Source organism: Dipodomys merriami, unplaced genomic scaffold (genome assembly GCF_024711535.1).
Source record: "Dipodomys merriami isolate MVZ:Mamm:240054 unplaced genomic scaffold, mDipMer1.0.p SCAF_26, whole genome shotgun sequence".
NCBI classification, from domain to species: Eukaryota; Metazoa; Chordata; class Mammalia; order Rodentia; family Heteromyidae; genus Dipodomys; species Dipodomys merriami.
The window spans coordinates 11,974,839-11,999,141 of record NW_027204048.1 but is presented as its reverse complement, the minus strand read 5'-3'; the positions used below and the strand labels follow the sequence as shown (position 1 = coordinate 11,999,141).

The 24,303-nt window shown below is 41.8% G+C and overlaps 1 protein-coding gene across 3 annotated transcripts in view; it reads left to right on the top strand.

Annotated features, from left to right (window-relative positions):
- The window catches only part of Dock8 (dedicator of cytokinesis 8), a 212,812-nt gene that overhangs the window by 92,226 nt on the left and 96,283 nt on the right, over nucleotides 1–24,303 (top strand). For all 3 annotated transcript variants that reach the window (XM_070035686.1, XM_070035685.1, XM_070035687.1), the window contains 5 exons: nucleotides 2,035–2,158; nucleotides 4,190–4,402; nucleotides 11,017–11,102; nucleotides 18,684–18,750; nucleotides 20,311–20,460. In XM_070035686.1, coding sequence (XP_069891787.1) covers nucleotides 2,035–2,158; nucleotides 4,190–4,402; nucleotides 11,017–11,102; nucleotides 18,684–18,750; nucleotides 20,311–20,460 — 640 coding nt within the window. The remainder of the gene's footprint in view (nucleotides 1–2,034; nucleotides 2,159–4,189; nucleotides 4,403–11,016; nucleotides 11,103–18,683; nucleotides 18,751–20,310; nucleotides 20,461–24,303) is intronic.

Sequence of the window (24,303 nt, the reverse complement as noted above, 5' to 3'; positions counted from 1 at the left end):
AAAGGATACACACACACACACACACACACACACAGACCACACACACACCACACACACACCACACACCACACACACACCACACACACACAGTTAGTTTCCTCATTAACAAAGGAGACACACACACACACACACACACACACACACACACACACACACACACACACACACACACACACACACACACACACACACACACACACACACACACACACACACACACACACACACACACACACACACACACACACACACACACGAACTTACGTGAGTGAGAATAACTTTCAAGACACTAGCAGATTTATGAAATCCCCGGTTAGGCTTTCTCTCAAAGAACTCTATTAGGAGAAAATAAATTTTATAAAATAAATACTTCTTACATGTTCATCTACTTTTTCTTTTTCTTTTTTTTAGCACTGCACTCATTCACATATTTAGAGCAATGGAACCAACATGATTTTCCTAATTTGTTGTTACTTCCAGGGAATTGTTTGACTCTCCAAAGTCACTTTTTTTTTCATGTATGTTTTTGAAACGTACTGAATAAAATTTTAATCTCTGTTTTATGTTACTGGGGTTTAGGAATCCTGAACCAGAAATTATTTGGGAAATTTTCCTAGGTGTTTTTTTTTCATAGGTGTTCAGTCTTATTTCTTCATTCAGAGAATATCAAATTGGTTCACTTTTTTTTTTCACTTGCTAAATTTTTATCCTTCTCAATACAAGATGAGGCAGTCCAAGTGGGCGGCGTGGGGGTGGGGACAAGGAAGATGACCACTTGCAGGAACCCTGACTTGGCATACTCCCCCAAACCCATCTGGCCTCTCTCCTGGACTGTTTCTTGCCTCCTTTGGTTCAGAACTAATTGCTTGTCTTCCGAGACCAGTCAAATCCAGGGAGAGAGTCCCTTCTCCCAGCTGAAGTCTTGAGGACAGCATCTTCTTCCTGTAACTAATAAATACAGTGAATTAAACTTGTATTAACTGCCTGCTGGTTACTCTCTCCCCTCCTTTCTTCTCCTGAAGAATTATGAACTCTGCCTTTGGATCACTGCTAATCGTTCTCCTCCATTTCCTGCTTTATCTGTCTGCCATTTGATCTGCTTAATAAATTCTAACCTCTGCACATTCATTTACTGAGTGGCTCGATGGTTGATCTAATAGTGCAGAAACCACACAAATTGTGTGTGTGTGTGTGTGTGTGTGTGTGTGTGTGTGTGTGTGTGTGTGTGTGTGTGTGTGTGTGTGTGTGTGTGTGTGTGTGTGTGTGTGTGTGTGTGTGTGTGTGTGTGTGTGTGTGTGTGTGTGTGTGTGTGTGTGTGTATTTGGTAGCATGTTTCCCAAAAATAGATTTTAAAAAATGAGGAATACACAGGAGTGGGTTTCTTTAGTGATGACAACTTGCATGTGTTGTCTTTCTTACGGTGGCCTCTTCATCATAGTGGCAATCATTCTATTTTTAATCCTTCACAAAGCTATACATTACTAAAAATCCAATTTTAATGAAGTTCACGAAGTGGAGGTTATGAATGCTAAGAAGGAATCACAACAAACAAATCATTTCTTTTTCTTAACCTTGTTCTGTCTTTTGATTATTTTTGTTCAGCATGGAGAACGCTGATGTGAAAAGGACATGGTTTTTCCTATTTTTATCTTGAAATGGTCTCTGTTTGCTGCGTGTACACATTGCTGGATTCATTCAAGCCTCTTACAGTGGGGTCATAGTTTAGCTTTCAGCTCAGAGCCAAGCGCCAGCTGAAGTCACTGCACCTCTGCCAGTGACTGTGGCATTTTCCCAGGCCATTCCTGCCTTTAATAATGAGCCAGCCAGGGGGCAAGTTTGTATCTCATTACAACAGAGCCTTGTATTAAGGCCGGGTGCATAATTAGATGTGAGAAACTCCAATTGGTCCTCTCTTTGAAAGCCCTTTCTGCTCTCTGCACTTAGGTCCCTACTTTTATTTTTAATCTAATGGTTTTGCCTCTTTCTCTTTCCCCCTTCTTTTTCTCTCTATAATAATAAAAAAAAAAAAAAAAGAAACCAAGGAAATTCAGAGATTCGTGGCTTTCAAAAGAGTGGATCTCGAAAAGATTTTCATAAGACGCTTCAGAAACAGACGTTTGAGTCAGAAACCTTGGAGAGCAGTGAACCGGCTGATCAGGTATTTCCTATCAACAAATGTGGTTGCCAGGTTACTAGCTGCTCTTCCGAGTGCAAGCTGTCAATTAAAAAAAAAAAAAAAGAATACTAGAATAAAAGACTCACAATATCCAAGTTGGAGGCCCTCTACCATCTGAGTCAATGATACATATATATATATATATATATATATATTTTTTTTTTTAATATAGAAATGGCATTCAAATGAAATGGTATTCAAATGAAAATCCAGATCAAAGTAGAGGGGTTCTACCTCGGGAACCCCTCCTAAAACACTTGGAACCATCCCTCACACAATTCCTGTAGACTCCTGGCACCTCTAAAGCAGATTGCTGTGTGACTGAAAGCTTCACACTGGAGTCAGCGTGCCTGGGATTTCCTTATTTATTTCCCACATGCCCTGTGTCCTCAGGCAGGATTATTGAACTATCCTCTGGTCTTCAGCCTCCTGGCTCCCAATTCCTCCCCTGGAAAACCAGGATAACACTACTAACTCATGAGGTTATTGGAATATTGAGTTCACATGTGGAAAGATTGAGAACAATGCTAAATGAGAATTCATGCCCCGTAAATGGTGGCTACTGTTTTTACCATGATTATACTATTATAAAGTGATTATTATTTTTTTAAATCAATGCTATATACACCCATGTTCACAGCAGCATTACTTATAGCACCCAGAAAGTAGACCAGAGACCCAATTGGCTATGATTGGATTAACGGATGAACACGAAAACCCAGTTAGCAGGAGCTCAAGGAAGAATGGGATTATTGTGTGATGGATGAAGGGTTTCAATTTTACAAGACAAAAGGAATTGTGGGAGATGGATAATCGAGATGGTTTCACAACAATGTGATATATTAACCCTACTGAAAAGCAGCTAAGAATAAACTTTGTTAGGCACGTAGTACCACAATTAATTTTTTTTTTACACATCAGTATTTTAGTTCATTTTTTAGATGAGATAAACAGAGAAGAAATCTATCCAAATTGGCATGACTTCTTCTAAACTACTAGAATTTTCAACTTTCGCGGGTCTTCCTAACACAGGCACCTCGCCCTACTGATATGATTAGAGATCTTAAAATAATACCTGTTGTTCAAATAACATGGTCTCTAAAGCCAGGCCAGCTACCTCAGATGAGCCTCACAGAGGAACCCGCCATCCATTCTGATGCTGAATGAGTGTAAGGCTCCCTGGGAGAGACACTGGCTTTTTTCAGTGGCAATTTCTTTTTTACTAAATTCAATTTTCACCTTATAGGATGGACAAGTAAATTGTGCCAGTGTTAGTCAAGCAGAGCCATGATAGGTATTTCAGCAGAAGGAATTCAACATTGGAAATGGATGCAGTGGGGTTTGGAGGACAGAGAGAACTGAAATGAAGGAGGGTTTGTTTTTTTTTTTAACCAAAGTCATCACTGCAAGAAACAGCAATACCTGTGTGTGGCTGGGACCCGAGGCAGTGGCTCTCCCATTTGGGTTTCATCAGGATCCTCTGGAAGGCTGTTCAAACACAGGCTACTCAACTGAGTTTCTGAATGGGAGATTTAGAAGGGCAATGCTGATTTGCATATCTCATTAACATTTCCCACATGACACTGAAGCTGATGGCCATTTGAGGATTGTGGGTCTAGGGAAAAGCTAGACATTCCGAAGAGGAGCCTACAGGTCAAGAACTTAAATCTCTGAATAGAGGACACTGCCCCGCTGGTGGTGTAGTCTCATTAAGTGTGGACTCAGAGTTCCTAGGATAAAGGAATACCGAGCTATGAGCACCAAGCCTCTATTCCCTACTCCAGCCCACCAGTTCACCCCACAAGTAACTTCCTGCTTTGAGGTGGGAAAGAGACTTTAGCAGATTTTAGGACAAGGCCAGCCAGGAAATTAAGACATCTCATCAAATCTCTGGTTTGTCCCGAAAGCTCCTTAAGGCCTGAGATTCTGTAGCCCCCAAGTTGAGGCATCTTGGAATCTAGCATCCAGACCCCCTCTCTCTTTCTCACAAAGTCTCGTTGTCTTGTCCTGCAGAGAGACCCCTGCCGCTTAAAAGCGCTGTGCGATGTGTCTGGGAAAGGTCCCCTCACTGCCTGCGGCTTCGACCTCCGCAGCCTGCAGCCCGACCAGCGCCTTGAAAACCTGCTGCAGGTGGTGAGCGCCGAGGACTTGGAGAAGCAGAACGAGGAGGCCCGAAGGACCAATCGGCAGGCAGAGCTCTTCGCCCTGTATCCACCCGTGGATGAGGTAGGTACAGATGAAGACACTGTAGAGCAGCATCTGATGTCAGGGGCTTCATTATGCAATTTCTGGGGTTTGTTTCATTCAGTGTATGTCACAGGAGAACCAATTACTGGTAATCATGCAGCTGAAATTTTCTAAGATGACAATTGTCTAGGATTTTCCATGGCTGTTCACCAAACACATTTGCTGAGATTAGTTTATTTAATCTGCCAAACATTTCATGTGGTAAAACTGTACAGAGAGTCAACATTTTCCCTACATTTCACAACTAATGCGTTGCTATTTGTAGTATTTGGACTTCAGCCTTCTTTAGTTTTTATTCCTTAAGTTTATGTTTGTTCATTTCTTGTACTGGTACTGGGGCTTGAACTCGGGGCTTTACACACTTGTTTTGCTTTTTCACTCAAGGATGGCACTCAAACACTTGAGCCATGCTTGTAGTTCCAACATTTTACTGGTAAATGAGAAGTAAGAGTCTTGAAGATTTTGCTACCCAGGCTGGCTTCGAACCATAATCCTCAGTAACTAGAATTATAGACTTGAGCTACCAACACCATGCTTAAGATTTATTTTTTTTTAATGGTACGAATGAATAGCTAAAGAGATTTATTTTGAAAATATTTCAGACTAAAATGGACACAGTAGTTCATGCCTGTAATCCTAGCACCTTGGCAGGCCAAGATTGGAAGAATCACAGTTCTAGGCGAGCCCAGGGGTAAAAACTTCACAAGACTCCATCTCAGTAGAAGAAGCTAAGTATGGTAGCATACACCTGTCATCCATACTATGGTAGAAATCATAAAAATAAGATTGTGCTCCTGGCAAAAAGTGAGATCCAGTCTCAAAATAACTAGTGTGAAAATGAGCTAGACGCATGCTCAGTGGTCAAGTCCCTGTCTAACAGTCATGAGACTTGAATTCAACCTCAGGATTACAGAAGAAAAATAAAAGAAAATATTCCAGGCCTCCAAAAATAATCAGATCATTACAACTATGCTTCCCAAAGGTAGAATTTAGTGGTCTTGTTTTCCAGTGTTTACTTTTTGAAGACCACCCAGAATGGTTAATGCCTATGAACCACTTGCTGGAATATTTTTCATGGGATGAGGGAGGGATGCCATCATTCAGGATTCACTCCTCTGTGTGTTTCTTATTTTGTTTTATGTTTTTGTTGTGGTTGTGATGCTCTCCCTGAGCTGCTTTTGTTCAAGGCTAGTGCTCTACTACTTGAGCTGCTGCTTCACTTCAGGCTGTTTTTGTCGTAGTTTATAGGAGATAAGAGTCTCACAGACTTTTTCTTCCCAGGCTGGCTTTGAACCATGATCCTCAGATCTCAGCCACCACCTGAGTAGCTAGGATTACAAGCTACCAGTGTCTAGCATATTTTTTTTTTACTTTCTAGGCACTGTGGTTTTCTTCCATATTTATTCTATTTGAAGTTTTATCAGAAGCCTCAGATCCTCTTCTGGGAAGTGGAGGTGTGGCTCAAGTGGCAGAGCACTACCCTGAGGCAAGAGGCCAAGTAAGAACACAAGGCCCTGAATTCAAGCCTCAGTTCTGGCATACATACCCAGAAGCCTCTTCTGAATGAACCAGAATCCAACTAAAGACCTTATTTCTGTATGGAATCTACAAAAGTAAAATAAAATGCTTCATAGAAACAGAGGGCAGAAAGATGACTGCTTACCAAGAGGCAGTGGAGTTGGAGAAAGATGTTGACCAAAATAATTTCAGTTAGATTGAGGGAAGAAGATTTAGTGCCAACGTCTCTGTGTGATGACCACATTTAATGTACTGTGCTTTTAAATTGTTAAAAGAATAGATGTTAACATCTCCTCCCCTGCCCCACCCCCAAAAAGAATAAGGTAATAGATGTGTAATCAGCTTGACTTCATATTCATACAATGTTCACACAAATCCAAACATCACATTATGCCCCCTAAGTATACACAATTGTTGTCAACAGGAAGTACATTGGATAGGAATAACATGAACCATATTATCATGCTTACCTTTTGAATTGGAAAGCACTAATCAGAGAGATTAGATAATTTGTTCAAGATTCAACAAGTAAATCAGTAAAAAGCAAACCCTCACACATGAATTTCGGCTTTTCTGTCTGCTTATTTATATGCTTCCAGGGCCTATGTAGTACATGATCACACTTATCTGAAATACAAAGAGGATACTTGAAAAAAATCACATCTTTGCAATTTCTTTCTTTCCATTTATCCATGCATAGTCTTCCAACTTGTTACCAGATTTCTGAGGAAATATTAGATCTGACTTGATCTTCCCTTCCTTCCCCGCCATTTAAACGACAAAGGTATTAATACCATAAATGACTTTAGTTCAAGTGACATCAGCAAAGATGAAAGTTCAAGGTTGAAGAAAGGAAGACATTAGCTCATGCACGTCTCCCTACTGCAATAAACAGGACGATGTCTAGTCTGGATTGATTGAAAGAATAACCCATGCATTGCTTTGGAAGGAACTTAGTTTATTGTCTGTGAGACAATGCGGGGACTCTCACAAAGCTGAAAGTTTTAATGGGGCAGAAGTCCATTAATGGGCCTGCTTTCTGGGGTGGAGAAGAATGCTTTGTAATTAGTGTAGGGTGACTTGTAAATTGGCCTCTACCCAGATCTTGTCATCGTGGAAGCTGCTCTCATAGAAATTGCAATTGTAATTTGTACTTTTCCCCAAAGAAACTCCTCTGGTAAAGAGATGCAGCTCTATAAGCTCTGAAGGCATTTTTTTTTTTAATGACACCTGCATGAGTTTATTTTATATTACCGTTATTTTATTTCCCTGTAAGGAAAGTTAGAAGAGTTAAAGTACTAAATTATAAGTGAGTCTATAATAGGAGAGGAATGAACCACTAGGCTTTTCTAGCTTCCTCCCCCTGATTCTGCTAATTCTGTGAAAGGCATACGCTCCTCCTACACATGGTCAGCAGAGTTTGCCACGGATTGTTTTAGTGACATGTGACAGAATCCAGCTAAAAAGAAATTAGGCAGCCAGACATGGTGACCTATGCCTGTGATCCCAGTAATCAGGCAAGAGGATCACAAATTCAAACCTCCCTAAGCAGATAAATCTGAGCGATTCTCATCTCTAATTAACCAACCAATGGAACTGGAGGTGCAGCTCATGTGGTAGAGCATTAATTCAGAGCAAAACCACTACGCAAGAGCACAAGGCCTTGAGTTCAAACCCTAGTACCAGCACCAAATATTAATAATAATAATAGTAATAATAATCCCCTCACCAAGACAGCAGTCATTCTCTGATCATTGCCATTCTACTTTCTGATTGATTCTACTCAGCAAAGCAGATAACACAGTGACCCACTCAATGACCCACTTATTTATTCCTCGGGTGGGCCTTACATCCTGGACTTCCTTCCCAGCAGGAGTAAAGTCAGGAGCCTGTGTAAGAACACGTATCACAAGGTAGGCCATGAAGGCACACCCCTGCCGACCTTCTGAGAGGCAGGGCGGCCTGGCCTGCATAACCAGGACAGTCGGTGACCTGCTCAGTGAATGATGAATACATGAGTAGATTTTTTAAAAATGAAGAGCCAAGAGTGATGGCATGTGTCTGACTCCCAGAACTCAGGGGATAGAGGCTGGACAATCACAAGTTCAAGGCCGGCTTGGACCACATAAAGAAAACAAGGGCACAGAATATTTACTGGTTCATATAACAGAATCACAGCTGGAGAAATCTGGAGTTGGCTTCAAGATCCATTGTGTCAGTAGATGGAGGAGTATCATCTCTCTCCTTCCTCTCTTACTTCATTCCTCCTCGTTTTCCTTTATACATATACATGTGGATATATCCATATATATATATATATATATATATGTCTACACATATACAGATATACAGGTATACACATATGAATACACATATCCATATGTGTATCTACCACATATATACATATAGATATATCCACATATAGGTGTATGTGTACATGTACATATGTGTGTATATGTGTACATATATGCATATGTACATATATTTGCTTAATTATTTTCCTAGATCCATGACAGTTTTCCAGGTCCTCCTCTGCTTCTTTAGGAATTAGCTTTTATTGCACATGAGTGTGACACATCAATAAAGGCATGCACAGAAACTTAAGAGAGATGTTTAGCTGGACACTAAGCAGGTCAGCTGCTTAGGAAGCTGACCTCTACCAAATGGTGTTTTAGCTCCAAAATAATCAGCAAAAAGCTGGACTGGAGTTATGGCTCTAGTGGTAGAGTGCTAGATAAGCAAGTAGAGCCCTCAGTACTGGTTTTTTAAAAAAAAGGAAGTATGCATAATTTACATGTCATAGGTGAACCTTGTAGTGAAATGAGATGATCTATCTAGTGCCAATTAGAAGTTAAACTTTGGGAGTTAAATTTTAGAAGTAATTATGGCATCTTTTTTTTTTTTTAACAATGATTCTCTTTTACAGAGATGGAGTGAAATACTTAACAGTAAGGTGCTATAATGCATGGTAACTTGACTGAATAGAGAGTCTAGGTAGCAAATAAAATCAATGAAACCAGGTGTCTAGGAGTTAAAGTTGTTGCAGGTGAGAATAAATGGTGACTCAGTTGTGTTAGTTTCTACTTGTGCATCATGTTAGAATTTTTCCAAATAAAAAGCCTTTTTAAGCGAGACTTCAAGAGTTAAGACCAAAAGTCTTAATAAATTGAAGACCACAGATCATCTTGTTCTGATGATCCTAAAAGTTCTAGCTTACCTGGAGAGTCCTGCTCAGGATTGTATGGTAGCGTATGTCTATAATCCCAGCAGCACCTCCTCTGAAAGGGACACAGGTCTTCCCCTACCAAGACAGGCCCTGTGACTACAAGCAATGGAGGTGAGGGGAGGGAAGGTTGGGTTGCTGATAAATTTATCACTTTCACCAGTCTCCCAGGAAGATGACTTCCCTGCTATTTGTAAACATGTTTAGAGACAAAAAAGGAGGATCAAATTTAGATGTCAGCTTATATGTGTGTGTGTGTCAGGGGAAGAACCAACTTCATAAGACTCCATCTTAACAAAGGCCTGGGCATTGTGACACACTGCTGTCATCCCCGGAAGCATGTGCAGCACGAGGAGAGGAGGACTGCAGCTCAAGTTGCATCAAGTGAGACCCCATCTCAAAAACAGCCAGTGGAAAAAGGGGATAGAGACATGGCTCAAGTGGTAGAGCATCTGCTGAGCAAACTTAGAGCCCTGAGTTCAATCCTTCTACCAATAATAGTAGTAGTAGTAATAGTAGCAGTAGTAGTAGTAAAAGGCTGCTGAGGAGTATTTGGTGACAAGCTCTTGCCAGTTATTACTCAGAAAAAGGGGTCTATGACCCAGTTCTTTGGACCCTGTGTATGGCAGGCCACATTCCAAGGTGTAGGTAGCTTGCTGCAAAAGAGTAGATTGAAGGTTTTCAAGGATTTGCCCTGATTCTCTCTGCATATATAATTATCATTAAAGTAGAATGTTAGTGCAGATTTAAGTGTAAAGTTGAAGTAGGGACTTCCCTAGTCCTCTTAAAGTCTTTGTCTTTGGTAAAGGCAGGTAACACAGTTAACGTATCATTCCTAAGCTTTTTAAACATAGCACTTTAGCTGGATGTGTCTGTAAATAAACTCTAAATTCAACTCCAGGCTCTGTCATTTATTTAAGGGATAAGAGGCTGCATTATAGGACTGATGGTAACTTAACTGCCTTAAGAAAACAATCCTAGCTGGGCACCGGTGGCTCACGCCTGTAATCCAGATTGTGGTTTGAAGCCAGCCTGGGCAAGAAAGTTTATGAGACTCTTACCTTCAATAAACGACTCAGAAAAAAGGCTAAAAATGGCACTGTGGCTCAAGTGGTAGAGCTCTAACCTTAAGCAAAAGAGCTCAGGGACAGTGCCCAGGCCCAGAGTTTAAGCCCTGGGACCAGGGGGAAAAAAAGGGCAACTATCCTGACTCAGATGTGAAAACTATGTATAAACTAGTTAAAACCCCTGGCAGCAGATATGCTTTGAATGTGTATTTAGATCAAGCAAAGAGCAGAGGGGGGAGGACGCCAACAATGGGCCCATGTGTGTGCCTCACATCCCCGTTTGCATTTCCTTCCTTCCTCTCTCAGTCTCTTTGTCTTAAAAGCTTGGGTTTCCGAAAGGACAAAACATTTGCTAGGAATGAAGGTTAGGGGGCTGGATGACAAACTCGCTTGTAAAAATGTAATATGATGTCCGCCGTTAGACATAAAGCAAAGTCAGGCACCGCTGGCTGGGCCGTAATCTTAGCTACTCAGGAAGCTGAGATCTGACGAGCCTGGGTTCAAAGCCACACAGGGCAGGAAAGCCCATGGGACTCTGCTCTCCTAATTAACCACCAGGAAGTAGAGCTGTGACTCAAGTAGTCGTATTAGCCTTGAGCAAAAAGGCTAAGGGACAGTGCCCAGGCCCTGAGTTCAAGACCCAGGACCATCACAAAAGAACAAATAATAAATAAAAAAAAAAAACAAGGCAAAATCATGTTGACTTAGCTGAGGAGGGCTTGCTCCCTCTGGAAATCTTCATGGAAAGCCACTAAATGATTTCTTTACATTGTGATTCACGGCAGGAGGATGCTGTGGAAATCCGTCCAGTTCCAGAATGTCCAAAGGAACATCTAGGCAACCGAATACTGGTGAAGTTGCTGACCCTGAAGTAAGTATCAGCAAATGCACCAATGCTTGTCTCATCCTTTTAGTACAAACTGTGCTCAGATCATCAATCATCAAAGCTGGGGTGCAGAAGGCTCACCCTGTATGCTTGCAACCGAGATGGGCTATAAGACAGAAGTTGAGCCAGATCAGGATTCTATTCCTACCAACACTTTGATATTATTATTCCTGGGCAAAACTAAAAACAAACATAGGTGCCTACTGAGGTCAAGCAGACATGTTAAGGTAGCTGAGTGAAATGGTCTACATTAAGAAAATAAAATCAGGTGTGGCAGCTCACACTTAAAATCATCCTCACTACTCAGGAGGCAGAAATTGGGAGGATCATGATTGGAGGCCAGTTGGGGTTACGTAAACGTTTGTGAGATCCAATCTCAACCAATAAGAAGCTGGACATGGTGGTGTCTACCCATCATTTCAGCTACCCGGGGAGCATTAAAGTTTGGCCCAAAATCTAGGCTACACTCAGCAGAAAGCCCTGTACTTCTGGAAATTAAAAAAAAAAAAAAAAAGGAAAAAAATAACTGAACTAGAATGTCGCTCTGTTCTGGGGCACTTGCCTGGTGTGTGCAGAGACCTGGCTTCAACTTCCAGCAGGAGGAACAAGTGAACAGTAAAATGAACAGGGAAGCTGGCAGTGGAATTGCCTCCTTGCTTTCCGGTCCTGCATTCAGTCCAGTCGCGCTGGCAGTTTGAACTGGCCCTGGTGAAAAGTGTTTATAATCAGCAGCTGCTATGAATTAGACTGTTTGCTCCTTTGGAGACCTGTTGGTTAAACATTTGCCAACACGTCACTGTTGAAATGTAGGGATGGATGCAACACGCAGACAGGTAGCCAGCGTGGCTCTCTGTTGCCATGGTGATGGCCCTTGTTTGGGATGGACTGCTCCTTGGGAAGTAGGCGGTGCTAAGGAAGCACCCAGTACCATCTATACCAACACTTGCCAGTGAAATTGGCTCATTTTTGTCAGTTATCCTGACTCCGTTTGCTGGAGGAGCTGGAAATGCATGTTTTTCTATGTAAGCTACCCATTTCTTACGTACTGTCTCTCTTTTCAGCTGCATTATTCTTGCATGTTTTTTATTCTTGCATTTTTATGATCACATGTTTATTGTTCAAGGGAAGTTGTGATATTTCCATCCAGGCATACTGTGTACCCCAGTAAACTCATCTCCCTCCCTCCTTCCACCTTCCTCCCCCTCCCCAGCTTTTCCCCCTCCCTCCCCTTTTTTCTCAGAACAATAGTTTTCATTGTTCTATTTCATAGAAGCGCGTAAAGAACTTCCACTCCACTGGACCTCCTCTGCTGGCCCTCCCCCCACCTACCCAGTGGTTCCCACCCCTCCCCAGCCTGTGTTACTTTCCTGTCATTCATTTTTGTGTATGGGTATTAATTGCACAAGGTAATTTCCCCAAAGCAGCACACAATCCAAGCAAAATGTGTCTGTAGCAATCTGTTTTTCTCTTAAAGATAATGGTTCCCTGTCTCTATTCCAACTGGAATGTAAAAAGGCATAGGTCCTATATATATTGTATCCATTTTAAACTTGTATATTAAATATTATATCTATCTATCTATCTATCTATCTATCTATCTATCTATCTATCTATCTATCTATCTATCTATTTGTTAGTCTTGGGGCTTGAACTCTGGGCCTGAATGCTGTCCCTGAGCTCTTCAGCTCAAGGCAAGTGCTATACCACTTGAGCCACAGTGCTACTTCCGTTTTTTATTTTTCTGGTGGTTAATTGGAGATAAGAGTCTCTCAGACTTTCCTGCCCTGGCTGGCTTTGAATTGGGATCCTCAGATCTCAGCCTCCTGAATAGCTAGGATTACAGGCGTGAGCCACCGGCACCCAGCTATTATTATAAGAAACAAAAATTAAAAATGTTAAGGTTGAAGTCAGTACCCCTTAAAATTAAAACCTTTTGCCTGGTGCTAGTAGCTCATGCCTGTAATCCTAGCTACTCAGGAGGCTGAGATCTAAGGATTATGGTTCAAAGCCAGCCCAGGCAGAAAAATCCATGGGATTCTTATCTCCAATTAACCACCAGAAAACCAGAAGTTGGGCTGTGGCTCAAAATGGTAAAGCATTAGCCTTGAGCAAAAGAGCTCAGCAGTAGCATCCAAGTCCTGAGTTTAAGCCCAATGACCTCCACCACCAACAACAAAAATTAGCATTTCTTTGCTATACCCCAGAGACTTGTCCTGTGACTCCCCGGAATGCTTAGAAACTTCTCCTCCTCTTTGCAGACTATGAACTTAGAGAATTTATTCTTCTATTTCTTAACATTGTAAATGCTGAGCTGGTGTTGTAGCTCAATGGTAGAGCATGTGCTTACTGAATACAAGATCCTGAGTTCTGTGCCCAGCACTGACACATGATTCACTTGTTTTCTTGCTCTTAACAAGACAGTTATCTGATCTAAAAGTCACGTACGTGGACCTTTTAAGCTCCGCGTGGCTTACAATTAGGTATCCAAACTCTGCATACACAGCTGTGTTTCCACCCTACGCTTTTGAGCTCTTACTTGGAAATGAAGCTGTTGGACAACCTGACCTAAGCCAGTTCTGAGTGAAATGGTCTCCATTAAGAAAAATCAAGTGTGGTAGCTCACTTACAGAATCCTAGCTACTCACGGATAGGCATTGTGGGGATGTCAGGGCATTTTGTTCTGGGCACTGATTATAACTCAGTTGTATTGCAAGTACTGGGCCCAGAAGGGCAAATCCTAACCTTGGTAGCCAGCTGGGCCGCAGGACTGGCTGCGAGAGGCCATTCATTTCCTCTCCATTGCTCCGAGAGTTGATACTGTTGTCTGAGGCCTGCTGTACTCACTCCCGCAGGATGCAAAGCAGTAAGTGCCTGTGCTGTGTGACACCCAGCCTTAGACCTGTTCCCACAGTGGGTGATCACAGCCCACCGGGGTGGCCACGAGTTGGTAAAAGACACAGAGTCACTGGATTCCTCTACATGAACAATTTCAAGCGTAGTTTCTAATGAGGTCCCCCACAAGTCCAAGAGTAGAAAAGAAATAGAGTTGATGTACTTGTGCTTGACCTGCACACCTGTCAAGTAACTGAAATCCGAGATCATTTTGCTATTGAGGTACCTGGGAGGAAAGAGAGACCCCAAGAGAGTTCTGCAGACAACTACCTCTAATAACGCTAGTGACGGAAGGAAGATATGCTCACAGACAAAGCCCATTGGTGAAATGGGAATAGAATTCAGGTTTTAATTACCAGTAGTCTTAGAGATAATTATGACCAATGGCATTAAAAACACATTTTGCTATTAACATTGATGGGCCAAATTCTCTAAGGTACTATTGAGTTTATCAGCTAGGGAATTTCTCAACAGTTATTGAGGTCTGTAACTGTCTCTGTGTTGCTTTCAGGAAATACGGAAAGCCTTTCAAGGGAACAGAAATAACTGAGCCAGTGCCAATTCTGCAGATGTTTATAGTAGCAAGGAAAAAAAGAGTAACACTAGAGAATATTTCTGTTTTGTGATTTGGTTGGGGAAACCTGTTTCTCTTTCTCTCTCTCAATCTCTCTCTCTTTCAATCTCCCTCTCTTTCAATCTCTCTCTCTCTCTCTCTCTCTCTCTCTCTCTGTGTGTGTGTATGTGTGTGTGTGTGTGTGTGTGTGTGTGTGCGCGCGTGCGCGCGCTAGTACCCAGGATTGAACTCAGGATTTCATGCTCTTGCTTGTGTTGTATTCATGGCTGTCATTCTACCACTTGAGCCACAGCAAGAGTCTCATGTACTTTCCTTCCCAGACTGTCTTGGAACCTCAATCCTCACTCAGACCTCAGTCTCCTGAGTAGCTAGGATTACAGGTATAATCCTAGTGACTGGTCAGGAGGCTGAGATCTGAAGATCTCTGTTCAAATCCAACCCAGGCAGGAAAGTCTGTGAGACTCTGATCTCCAATAAACTGCCAGAAAACTAGAAGTGGCGCTGTGGCTCAAGTGGCAGAGCACTAGCCTTGAGCTGAAGAGCTGAGGCTCAGGCCCAGAGTTCAGACCCCATGACTGACAAAAAAAAAAAAAAAAAAAAAATTCTAGTCACTGGTACCCAGCTACTTGGGGAAATCTTAATTTTGAATACAATTTTATGCAAAGTTACTCTACTTCAAGGGATATTCTTGGTGAAATTCTAAAGCACATACTACATTTACCCAGGAATCTGGTTTGAGCTGCAGATTTCCCCCAAGAAATTCTGGTTCCAAAAGTGTCAACTAGGACCAAAAATTCATACAGTGACACACTCCTTGATGCTTGGTAAACTTGTGTTTGGAAACAATACTTGGAAAAGCGTGTACAGAAAAAGGCTTGTTCTGTGTCCAGAAAGAAATGCTTCACAACATGGCTATCATTTCCTAACTTTGTGGCCTTTGTCAAATTACTTGATTTCCTTGTGTAGAACAGAAGCATGCTATCTGAATTACACTATCACAAAAGAAATATTTATCATATTGTAATTATAAGCACTTAATAAATGTTAATTATTTTTCTCTTTCTCTAAAGCACAGGGAACTTATTAGTCAGTAATCTGCCCCCGTATAACACAACCATTTTCGTACACTTTGGTTTTCAGGGAGCCCACAGTTAAACTCTGTCAGGCACCAGCTGGTAAGCTAGTGAGCACTGACAATTGTCAGATTCACATGCTCCTGCCTAACAAGAGGAAGAATCATCAGAAATTCTCCATGTGTGTATGCACCTAAATGTGTTAAAAATGTATATAAGGAGCCAGTTGCTGGTGGCTCACGCCTGTCATCCTAGCTACTCAGGAGGCTGAGATCTGCGGATCATGGTTCAAAGCAAGCCCAGGCAGGAAAGTCTGTGAGACTCTTATTTCCAATAAACCACTAGAAAACTGGAAAAGTGGCACTATGGCTCAAGCGATAGAGCACTTGCCTTGAGCTGAAGAGTTCAGGGACAGCACCCAAGCCCAAAGTTCAAGCCCCATGACCAACCAAAAAAAATGTATATAAGGTAAAAATCTACCATCTTGTTATTTTTTTACCTATGGTTTGGTGGCATTAGGTGCATCTACAGTGCTGTGCATCAATCACTGTCATTTCTTTATAGAAATGTTTTACCTTCCCACGTTAAAACTTGGAATCCCATGAACACTAAAGTCTACCTTTCTCCCTATTCTGTCTCTGAATTTGACTATACTAAGTATATCATGGAAAAGGGATTCCATATTATTCATGCTCATATGGTTATCCATGTTGTAGCATGTGTAAAAATAACCTCTTTTAAAAGAATGTTTCATTGGGTTCATACATGCATGCATTTTGTATGTGTGTATATACATATCTACATCTGTCTCTTGATAGATACAGAAATATCTGTGCGTGTAATGTGATATGTGCATATATACAATATAGAAATACAAACCCAGGGAAATGGGTTAGTTGATTGGATGGCTTTTTTTTTTTTTTCCAGTTCTTGGGCTTGAACTCAGGGTCTGGGCGCTGTCCCTGAGCCTCTTCATACACAAGACTAGCACTAGCGCTCTACCACTTGAACCATAGTGTCACTTCGGGCTTTTTGAGTCATTTATTGGATATGAGTCTCATGGATGTTTCTGCCTGGGCTGGCTGTGAACCATAATCCTCAGACCTCAGCCTCCTGACTAGCTAGGATTACAGGTGTGAGCTACCAGCACCCATCTTTAAATGACATCTTTAGCCATGCAGTGTCTTCGAATAAGGACAGACTAAGGGGCATTGAGTCTTGGATTCAGCCCAAATAGTCCTCTAAAACATCCTCTGTTGAAACAGCGCCCTTGCCAATTTGGCCTAATTTGCATGGATTGTAAGTAATGATGTCCAGGTCTCTTCATTGCTGCTCACATCAGGCAGGGGCCAAGGAGATGAGTTGTGAAACTGAGCATCTTGGGAGCTGCTCATCTGTCAGTCACATGCTCTTCTCCCATGGGATGAGATTGTGCCTGGGGTCATCTGTTCTTCAGGCTCATCATTTTTTTTTTTTTTTTGCTGGACGTGGGGCCTGAACTCTGGGCCTGGGCGCTGTCCCTCAGCTCTTCAGCTCAAGGCTAGCGCTCTACCACTTGAGCCACAGCGCCACTTCCAGCTTTTTCTGCTTATGTGGTACTGAGGAATCGAACCCAGGGCCACATGCATGCAAGGCAAGCACTCTGCCACTGAGCCACCTTCCCAGCCCCAGGGTCATCATTTTAAGAGGAATCAGCAGTTAGGGTGAATAGGAGAGGTTTATCCTTCTTTTCATTTTTCTTTGGTGCTGGGGATTGAACCCAGAGACTGACACGTGCTAGGCAAATGCTCTAGCATTCAGTGAAGTCTGTAGCCCCGTGGGGCTCCTCTTAACTAGTTTTCATGGGGCCAATGCCTCTCCGTGTTTGTTTTCAGTGACTGGTCTCCTCCCTGTCTCTGAAGGGTCAGACTTTCCCTCCATATCATCACCCCGGTCCTCTTTGACTGCCCCACTACAGATCTGAGGAAAAACAATCACACGCTTCTTTGTTTTACTAGATGAAAAAAATCTCATCCCTTACAATCTAATAGCAGAGCTTCTTACCTCCGCAGTAAAACATCAGCAAGCCTGTTGCCTAAGTGAGAGTCTGTCCTCTAAAGCATGGTGGTTTCCATGGTAAGAAATAGTATTCAGGCTGGGCAGAAGCTCAGTGGTAAAACAGTTACTTGTCTAACATTTTCAGGGTCCTCATTTTGTTGTTGTTGCTTGTTTTTGTTTTGCCAGTCGTGGGGCTTGAACTCTGGGCCTGGGTGTTGTCCTTCAGCTCTTCAGCTCAAGGCTAGCTCTCTACCACTTGAGCCACAACACCACTTCTGGTTTTCTGGTGATTTATTGGAGATAAGAGTCTCACAGACTTTCCTGCCCGAGCTGGCTTTGAACCATGATCTTCACATCTCAGCCTCCTTAGTAGCTAGGATGACAGACAGGAGCCACAAGTGCCTAGCTATTATTGTTCTTGGTGATCATAGAACTTGAACACAGGGTCTATGCACTGTCCTTGAGCCTTTTTGCTCAAGGTCAGCACTCTACCACTTTGAGCCAAAGTTCCACTTCTGACTTTTTGTGGTTAATTACAGATAAGAATCTCACAAACTTTTCTGCTCAGGCTAGCTTCAAATTGAAGTCCTTAGATCTCAGCTTTCTGAGTAGCTAGGATTACAGGCATGAACCACCAGTGCCTGGCTCAGGGTTCTCATTTTAATACCCAATATTTCAAAAAATGATACTACTTGGATCAAGTCAAAGGTCCATTCAATCTCTCAGTCACTGCCACCAACAAACATTTTTGAGGAAAATGTAGCACCTACCATGACCTCAAATACTTAGGTATGCTCCATGATCCTCCCATATTTCTCCATTAATATCCTTACATGACTTTCGTGCATAGTTAGTCCAAGTATTCCTGGAAAATGCTTACATTTTTAACTAGGTTATATATCCAGACACTTTCAGGAAGTTCAAAAATATGTAGGCTAAAACCATATTGATCTCTCTCTCTCTCTTTTTTGCTCTCTCTCTTTCTGGCAGATTTGAGATTGAAATTGAGCCTCTGTTTGCCAGCATTGCCCTGTACGATGTTAAAGAAAGGAAAAAGGTAAGGAAACAAGTAGTCTACCCTGAAGGCACACAGTGTTCATGACGTTCTGGGTTCATGTTGTCAGTCTGACTTATATACAGCAGAAAAACACATTATGTTTGAAAGCAAATGATCTTTGATGATTTTGATGGCTCCAGGTGTATTGCCTTGGAAAAAAATGATGATTTTGAAGGACTGATAGAGGATCCTTAGTCATTTGTGGTCTTTGACAGCTCAACACTTCTCTGTGAGGGTTCTGTCATTTTGAAATTCTGAGAGAACAATGGCAAAACTAGGGGAGGATGCTCTTGAACAAATACCACTTCTCATTAAAACTCTCTTAGGAAAGGGGAACAGCCCTGGGCACCAGAGGCTCACATCTGTAATCCTGTCTACTCAGGCTCACAACCTGTAATGCTGGCTAGTCAGAGCTGAGGATCATGGTTTGAAGTCAGCCTGTGTAGGAAAGTGCATGAGACCTTCATCTCTAAATAATCACCAAGAAAGCTTGACACTTGGCTTCAGTGTTAAGGCACATCCTTGAGCTGAAAAGCTAAGGGATAGTGCTCAGATCCTGAGTTCAGGATCTGAATTGTCACAGAAAGACAGAAGGAAGGGGAGGGAAGGAGGGGAGGGGAGGGGAGGAGAGGGGAGGGAAGGAAAGGGAAGGAGAAAGAAAGAAAGAAAGAAAGAGAAAGAAAGAAAGAGAAAAGAAAGAAAAGAGAGGGAAAAGGAAAGGAAGAGAGAGGGGGGAGGTAGGGAAGAAGAAAAGAGAGAGATAAAGAGAAAAGATGGAAGGAAGGATAAAGGAGAAAATGAGAAGACAAGAGAAAAGAAAAGGGAAAACCCCAATAATGGCTTTTAAGTCACGCCAAATTAGAAAGCCAAGCATCATAGCATACCTTAGCTCAAAATGCTCAGTGGCTGCTCATAACTACCTCAATTACTAAGCACACACTGCTACTATCCATGCAGGGCTTACGGCCACTTCCTCTCCCTGAAAGCCCAGGCAGAATGAAACAGGTCTGTCTACTCCGCTCACTCTGGGTCTTCCAGCCTCTATGTTTTCTACCTGTGCAGTGGAACTCTGGGTACTCTGCCCTGACATACGTCATCCTCTGATCGCCTGTGAGAGTCAGGATCACCTGGTTCTAGTGGCTTTTCCATGACAAGTTCTCCCAGTCATGCCAATGATCTCTCACCTTCTAGAACTTCCATAATAGTTCTTTCTGTGAACAGGGTGACTTCTATTTTGCTTTAGTTAGTTATGTGTTGGCCTTATTCTCTCATTCTTGATTTTAGACTAAGTGCGATACTTAGAACATCATTGAAGCTCAGAAAATACTAATGGCTTCCTAAATCTTAAATGTTTCAATGGATCTCTCTAAAATGGATCCAAAATATGTATAATTGATGGCGAAATATCAGCCTTTCTAGCAGCCACGAGTCACACGCTGTGTCCACAGTTATAATAATTTCTTCAATGAGATATTGGTGTTGCTTTTGCACTGTTTGAATATGTTTAGCTCAAGAATGCAGCAAGTGTAACTGATTTTTCCCTTTACTGCTCATTTACAGATCTCAGAAAATTTTCACTGTGACCTGAACTCTGACCAACTGAAAGGATTTCTGCGAGCTCATACACCTGCAGTTGATCCATCGAGCCAAGCAAGATCTGCAGTCTTCTCCGTCACCTACCCGTCCCCAGACATCTACCTGGTAGTCAAGGTAGGTAAGCCCAGTCTAATTTGTACGTTCCAGTGTTTCCATTGTCGTGTTGCTCCCATAGATCTGTGGGCTGAAAGAAAGGTCAGAATGTGTCTCCATGTCCTCTGGGAGATGAGATCGCTCCCTTCTCCACATAGCTCTTTCCTTTCACACCTAAATTCTGGTTTTAGATACTAGAAAGAGGAGGTGTTTTAGAACCTACAGTCCCAGGTTTGAGTCCTGTCTTTGAATGAAGTAGTTATAGGATTGGTTAATATCTAAACTTTCTAAGACTTAGTTTCCACATCTGTAAAGTAGAGACAGAAACTCACACAGATAGTCTTGAACTATGCATGTAGCCTGAGCCCTTCTCCCTAAGGAAAGGAGAACAGAGCCAACTCTTTCAGATGGTTTTCAAACAATTTCATGCTTTTCCAAAGACCCACAGGGAAATGATGTCACAGCTCTTGAAATTCTGATTTGTGGGCTGGAGTTTCCAAGTTTTTGCTCTATCCTTTTACCCCTGGCTCACAAACTGTTTCCAGTGAGAGGGATGATTTATAACCTTCCCTTTCAGAATAATTTGCTGGTGTAAGTAAACAAAAGGCTTTCTTTCTATACAAAAGTGATTGGTTAGACTTTCACAACACATATTGAGTATCTAACAAATTCTAAGTCAAATAATTGGCCTTCTTGACTCATGACACTAAAATTGTGAGTCAAAATAAAACAACAGAGCCAAGTGTGTGATTTCACATACACCTAACTTTGCCTATGCCAAATATTTTTTGTTTGCTCGGTTTGAAATTTTTATGGACGGGGGCTGGGAAGGTGGTCAGTGGTAGAGTGCTTGCCTTGCATGCATGAGGCCCTGGGTTCGATTCCTCAGCACCACATAAGCAAAAAGAAAAAAGCTGGAAGTGGCACTAGGGCTCAAGTGGTAGAGCGCTAGCCTTGAGCTGAAGAGCTGAGGGACAGTGCCCAGGCCCAGAGTTCAGGCCCCACAACCGGACCCAAAAAAAAAGAGAAATTTTTATCGATTCCCTCTTTGATCTTCTAAGTATTAGCATATAGATTAAAAAATAACCCAGGTAGCTTGGAAGTCATTTTCTTTATAACATTTATAAAGATTATGAAAGATTTCTACAGCTCGAAGGTGACGTTTAAGGATGTTTATGGAAAGCACAGTTAAAATTCTACTGCTGGGCCAAGCATACACCTCAGTGATAGACCACTTTGTAGTGAATATGAGACCCTGGTTTTATCCCCACACATTACAATAAAGATAACGTTTAATCTATTGTCAAACATTAATGCTTGTCCTTTTTGTTGTAGTATTAGTTAGACAAACTAGAAATTTAACTTAAATCCTAATATAGTTGTCCTATATTTAAATTCCCAATTCTCTCTTAGCCTGGGAAAACAATAAAACCAACACTGGATTATAAAGCTAAGGTTTATTTCATACTCTGCCTTTCAATAAATGATTTTTATTTTGACTGATTCACATAGTTATTTCCTAATGATTACTATCACTGACTTAAATAGGTCCTTAATTTTTTGAATCAGTTAATATACCCATTGGATAATAACATACATACTCTGAAGTGTCTGGACATGAATTAAAATGTTTAAATATAGCAGGGCAATCCTGATTTGCTTCCTATTTGTCTTGGTTGTTGCTTGGTAGTGTTGGGGCTCAACCTAGGACCTTACACATGCAAGACAGGTTGTCTACCACTGAGCTACATTCCCTGCCCTGCTAATTATCACTCTAAGACCTTCCTTGTTGCTTTCCTCCTTAATAGATAGTAAGTAGTTGATTGATTTGTGCTTTTATTCCCAAGCTGAAGACCAGGATCTTAACTGTGTTTTAGAAGAGTCACCTAGTTCAGATATTGCATATGGGGATTCTTTTAGGCTTAAAGGTTTAGTTTAGGATTTTGTACAATAGTTGAAAAGATTTGTTTGACAAATGAGGAATAGAAAGTGAGCATAGGAGTGAATCTCAGGCTTTTAAAACCTGTTTCAAAATAAACAAGCTAGACAATGAGTAGAGTAGATAACAGCTTTTCTCCCTTAAAAGTCCTAGGTGAGTCTAACATGTTCCTTCGTGACATCTCCCATGCTGATGGGTATTCATGAATTCCATTACACACACCTGGACACAACAGCCATAAAGAAGGGCTATGTGGTGGGTGCTCCTAACACTCCGTAGTCCTTTCCACAAAGAGCCCAGTGCAGTGAAGGGGAGAGCAGCTCCAGGTCTGATCTTTTCTAGACATTCCTGCTTTCAGATCCTGGGGATCCTTCCCATGGATTTCCCATAAAGCCTTGGGGTTCCATTTCCTGCTTTAGGACCCTAATGGAAAGTTTTCTTCATCTCTGTTCAAAGTTAATTTGTAGACCATGTTTTTAATCTATTGACTCCGTGAGAAAATTAGCTTCCTTCCAATTTGTTCTACTAACTTCTGATGAAGAGCTTTGGGAGAATAAGGACCACACTGATTGTGTTCACCAGCTAATCTCCCGCAGCAGCTGCCACAACAGCGGGTCTTAGAGAATGAATGAGTGAATGAATGAATGGATGATGAGTGCTGGTAAACAAGTATACTAGTCAGCTTCTAGCTGAAGTACTTTGTATCTGTGTTTGTCTCTCAATGTTCCAGCCTTCCTTTCAGGCTATAACTAAGAGATGAGCTTTTAAATGCCTTTTGGGAGAAGAGGGACTTCCTGCTTGCCATCCTCCTGAATCATGTGTCCGATTAACCTGTGCCACTACATCAGACACCCCTTCCACAGAAGCTGATCTGATCGAACACTTCGTGCTTATCTGACAGTGTAGATGCAGAACGTCTATGGATATGTTGACCCAGTTTCTCGCCCATCTCAACTGACGACACAGGCTACTGACACTGCATACAATTGTTTTTCCTCATCAAAACTCTAAGCTTTCTTTAAGCAGAGAATTAGAAATTTCTCTTCTATTCTTTCTCCTAAATACAATTCCCATTTCATATCATCGGGCCACCAATTCCTTACCTGAGACAAATTGGAGCAGCTGTTGACAGCAGTAACTCACCTTCATTCATCCTGTGGCCAGCAAGCAAATGGGAAGTTGCACCTCTCATTGCTTTTGGAAATCCAGAAAAGCAACCATAATAGGAAATGCAAGGGGGGAGGCACTTAGAAATAACCTACCCTGGGCTGGGGAGGTGGCTCAGTGGTAGAGCGCTTACCTTGCATGCCTAAGGCTCTGGGTTCGATTCCTCAGCACCACATAAGCAAAAAGAAAAAAGCCGGAAGTGGTGCTGTGGCTCAAGTGGTAGAGCGCTAGCCTTGAGCTGAAGAGCTGAGGGACAGCGCCCAGGCCCAGACAGAGTTCAGGCCCCACGACCAGACCCCCCCCCCAAAAAAAAGAAATAACCTACCCTGTTATTTCTTCATTTTTGTAAAAAGGTTTTAGTTCCGAGCCTGACTTTTACAGAGACCATATCTCTTTTCTACTTTGTAGGCAATAATAAAGAAAATGATCTTTTCACTTCCTACATCTGTCCCCTGAGTTTTAGTTTATAAAATAACATTTATTGCATTTTTAGTATGGATATAATACATATTTATTGGTTCAAAATAGAAACTACATGTTGGCAGCAGGAAGAAAAATTTAAAAAAAATCACTTCCACTATGCAAAGATAGCCACCGTTAACATTTTGCTGTGCATCTACTATCATCCTTGAAATGTACCTTTATGATTTTTGTCTTACCAAAAACTCTATGGTCGTCTCTATTTTTTCTTACAAAAAAAATCCTCTATACAGTATATTGTTTTTTAATCAGAAAACGTTATGGTTGTCCTGTATCAT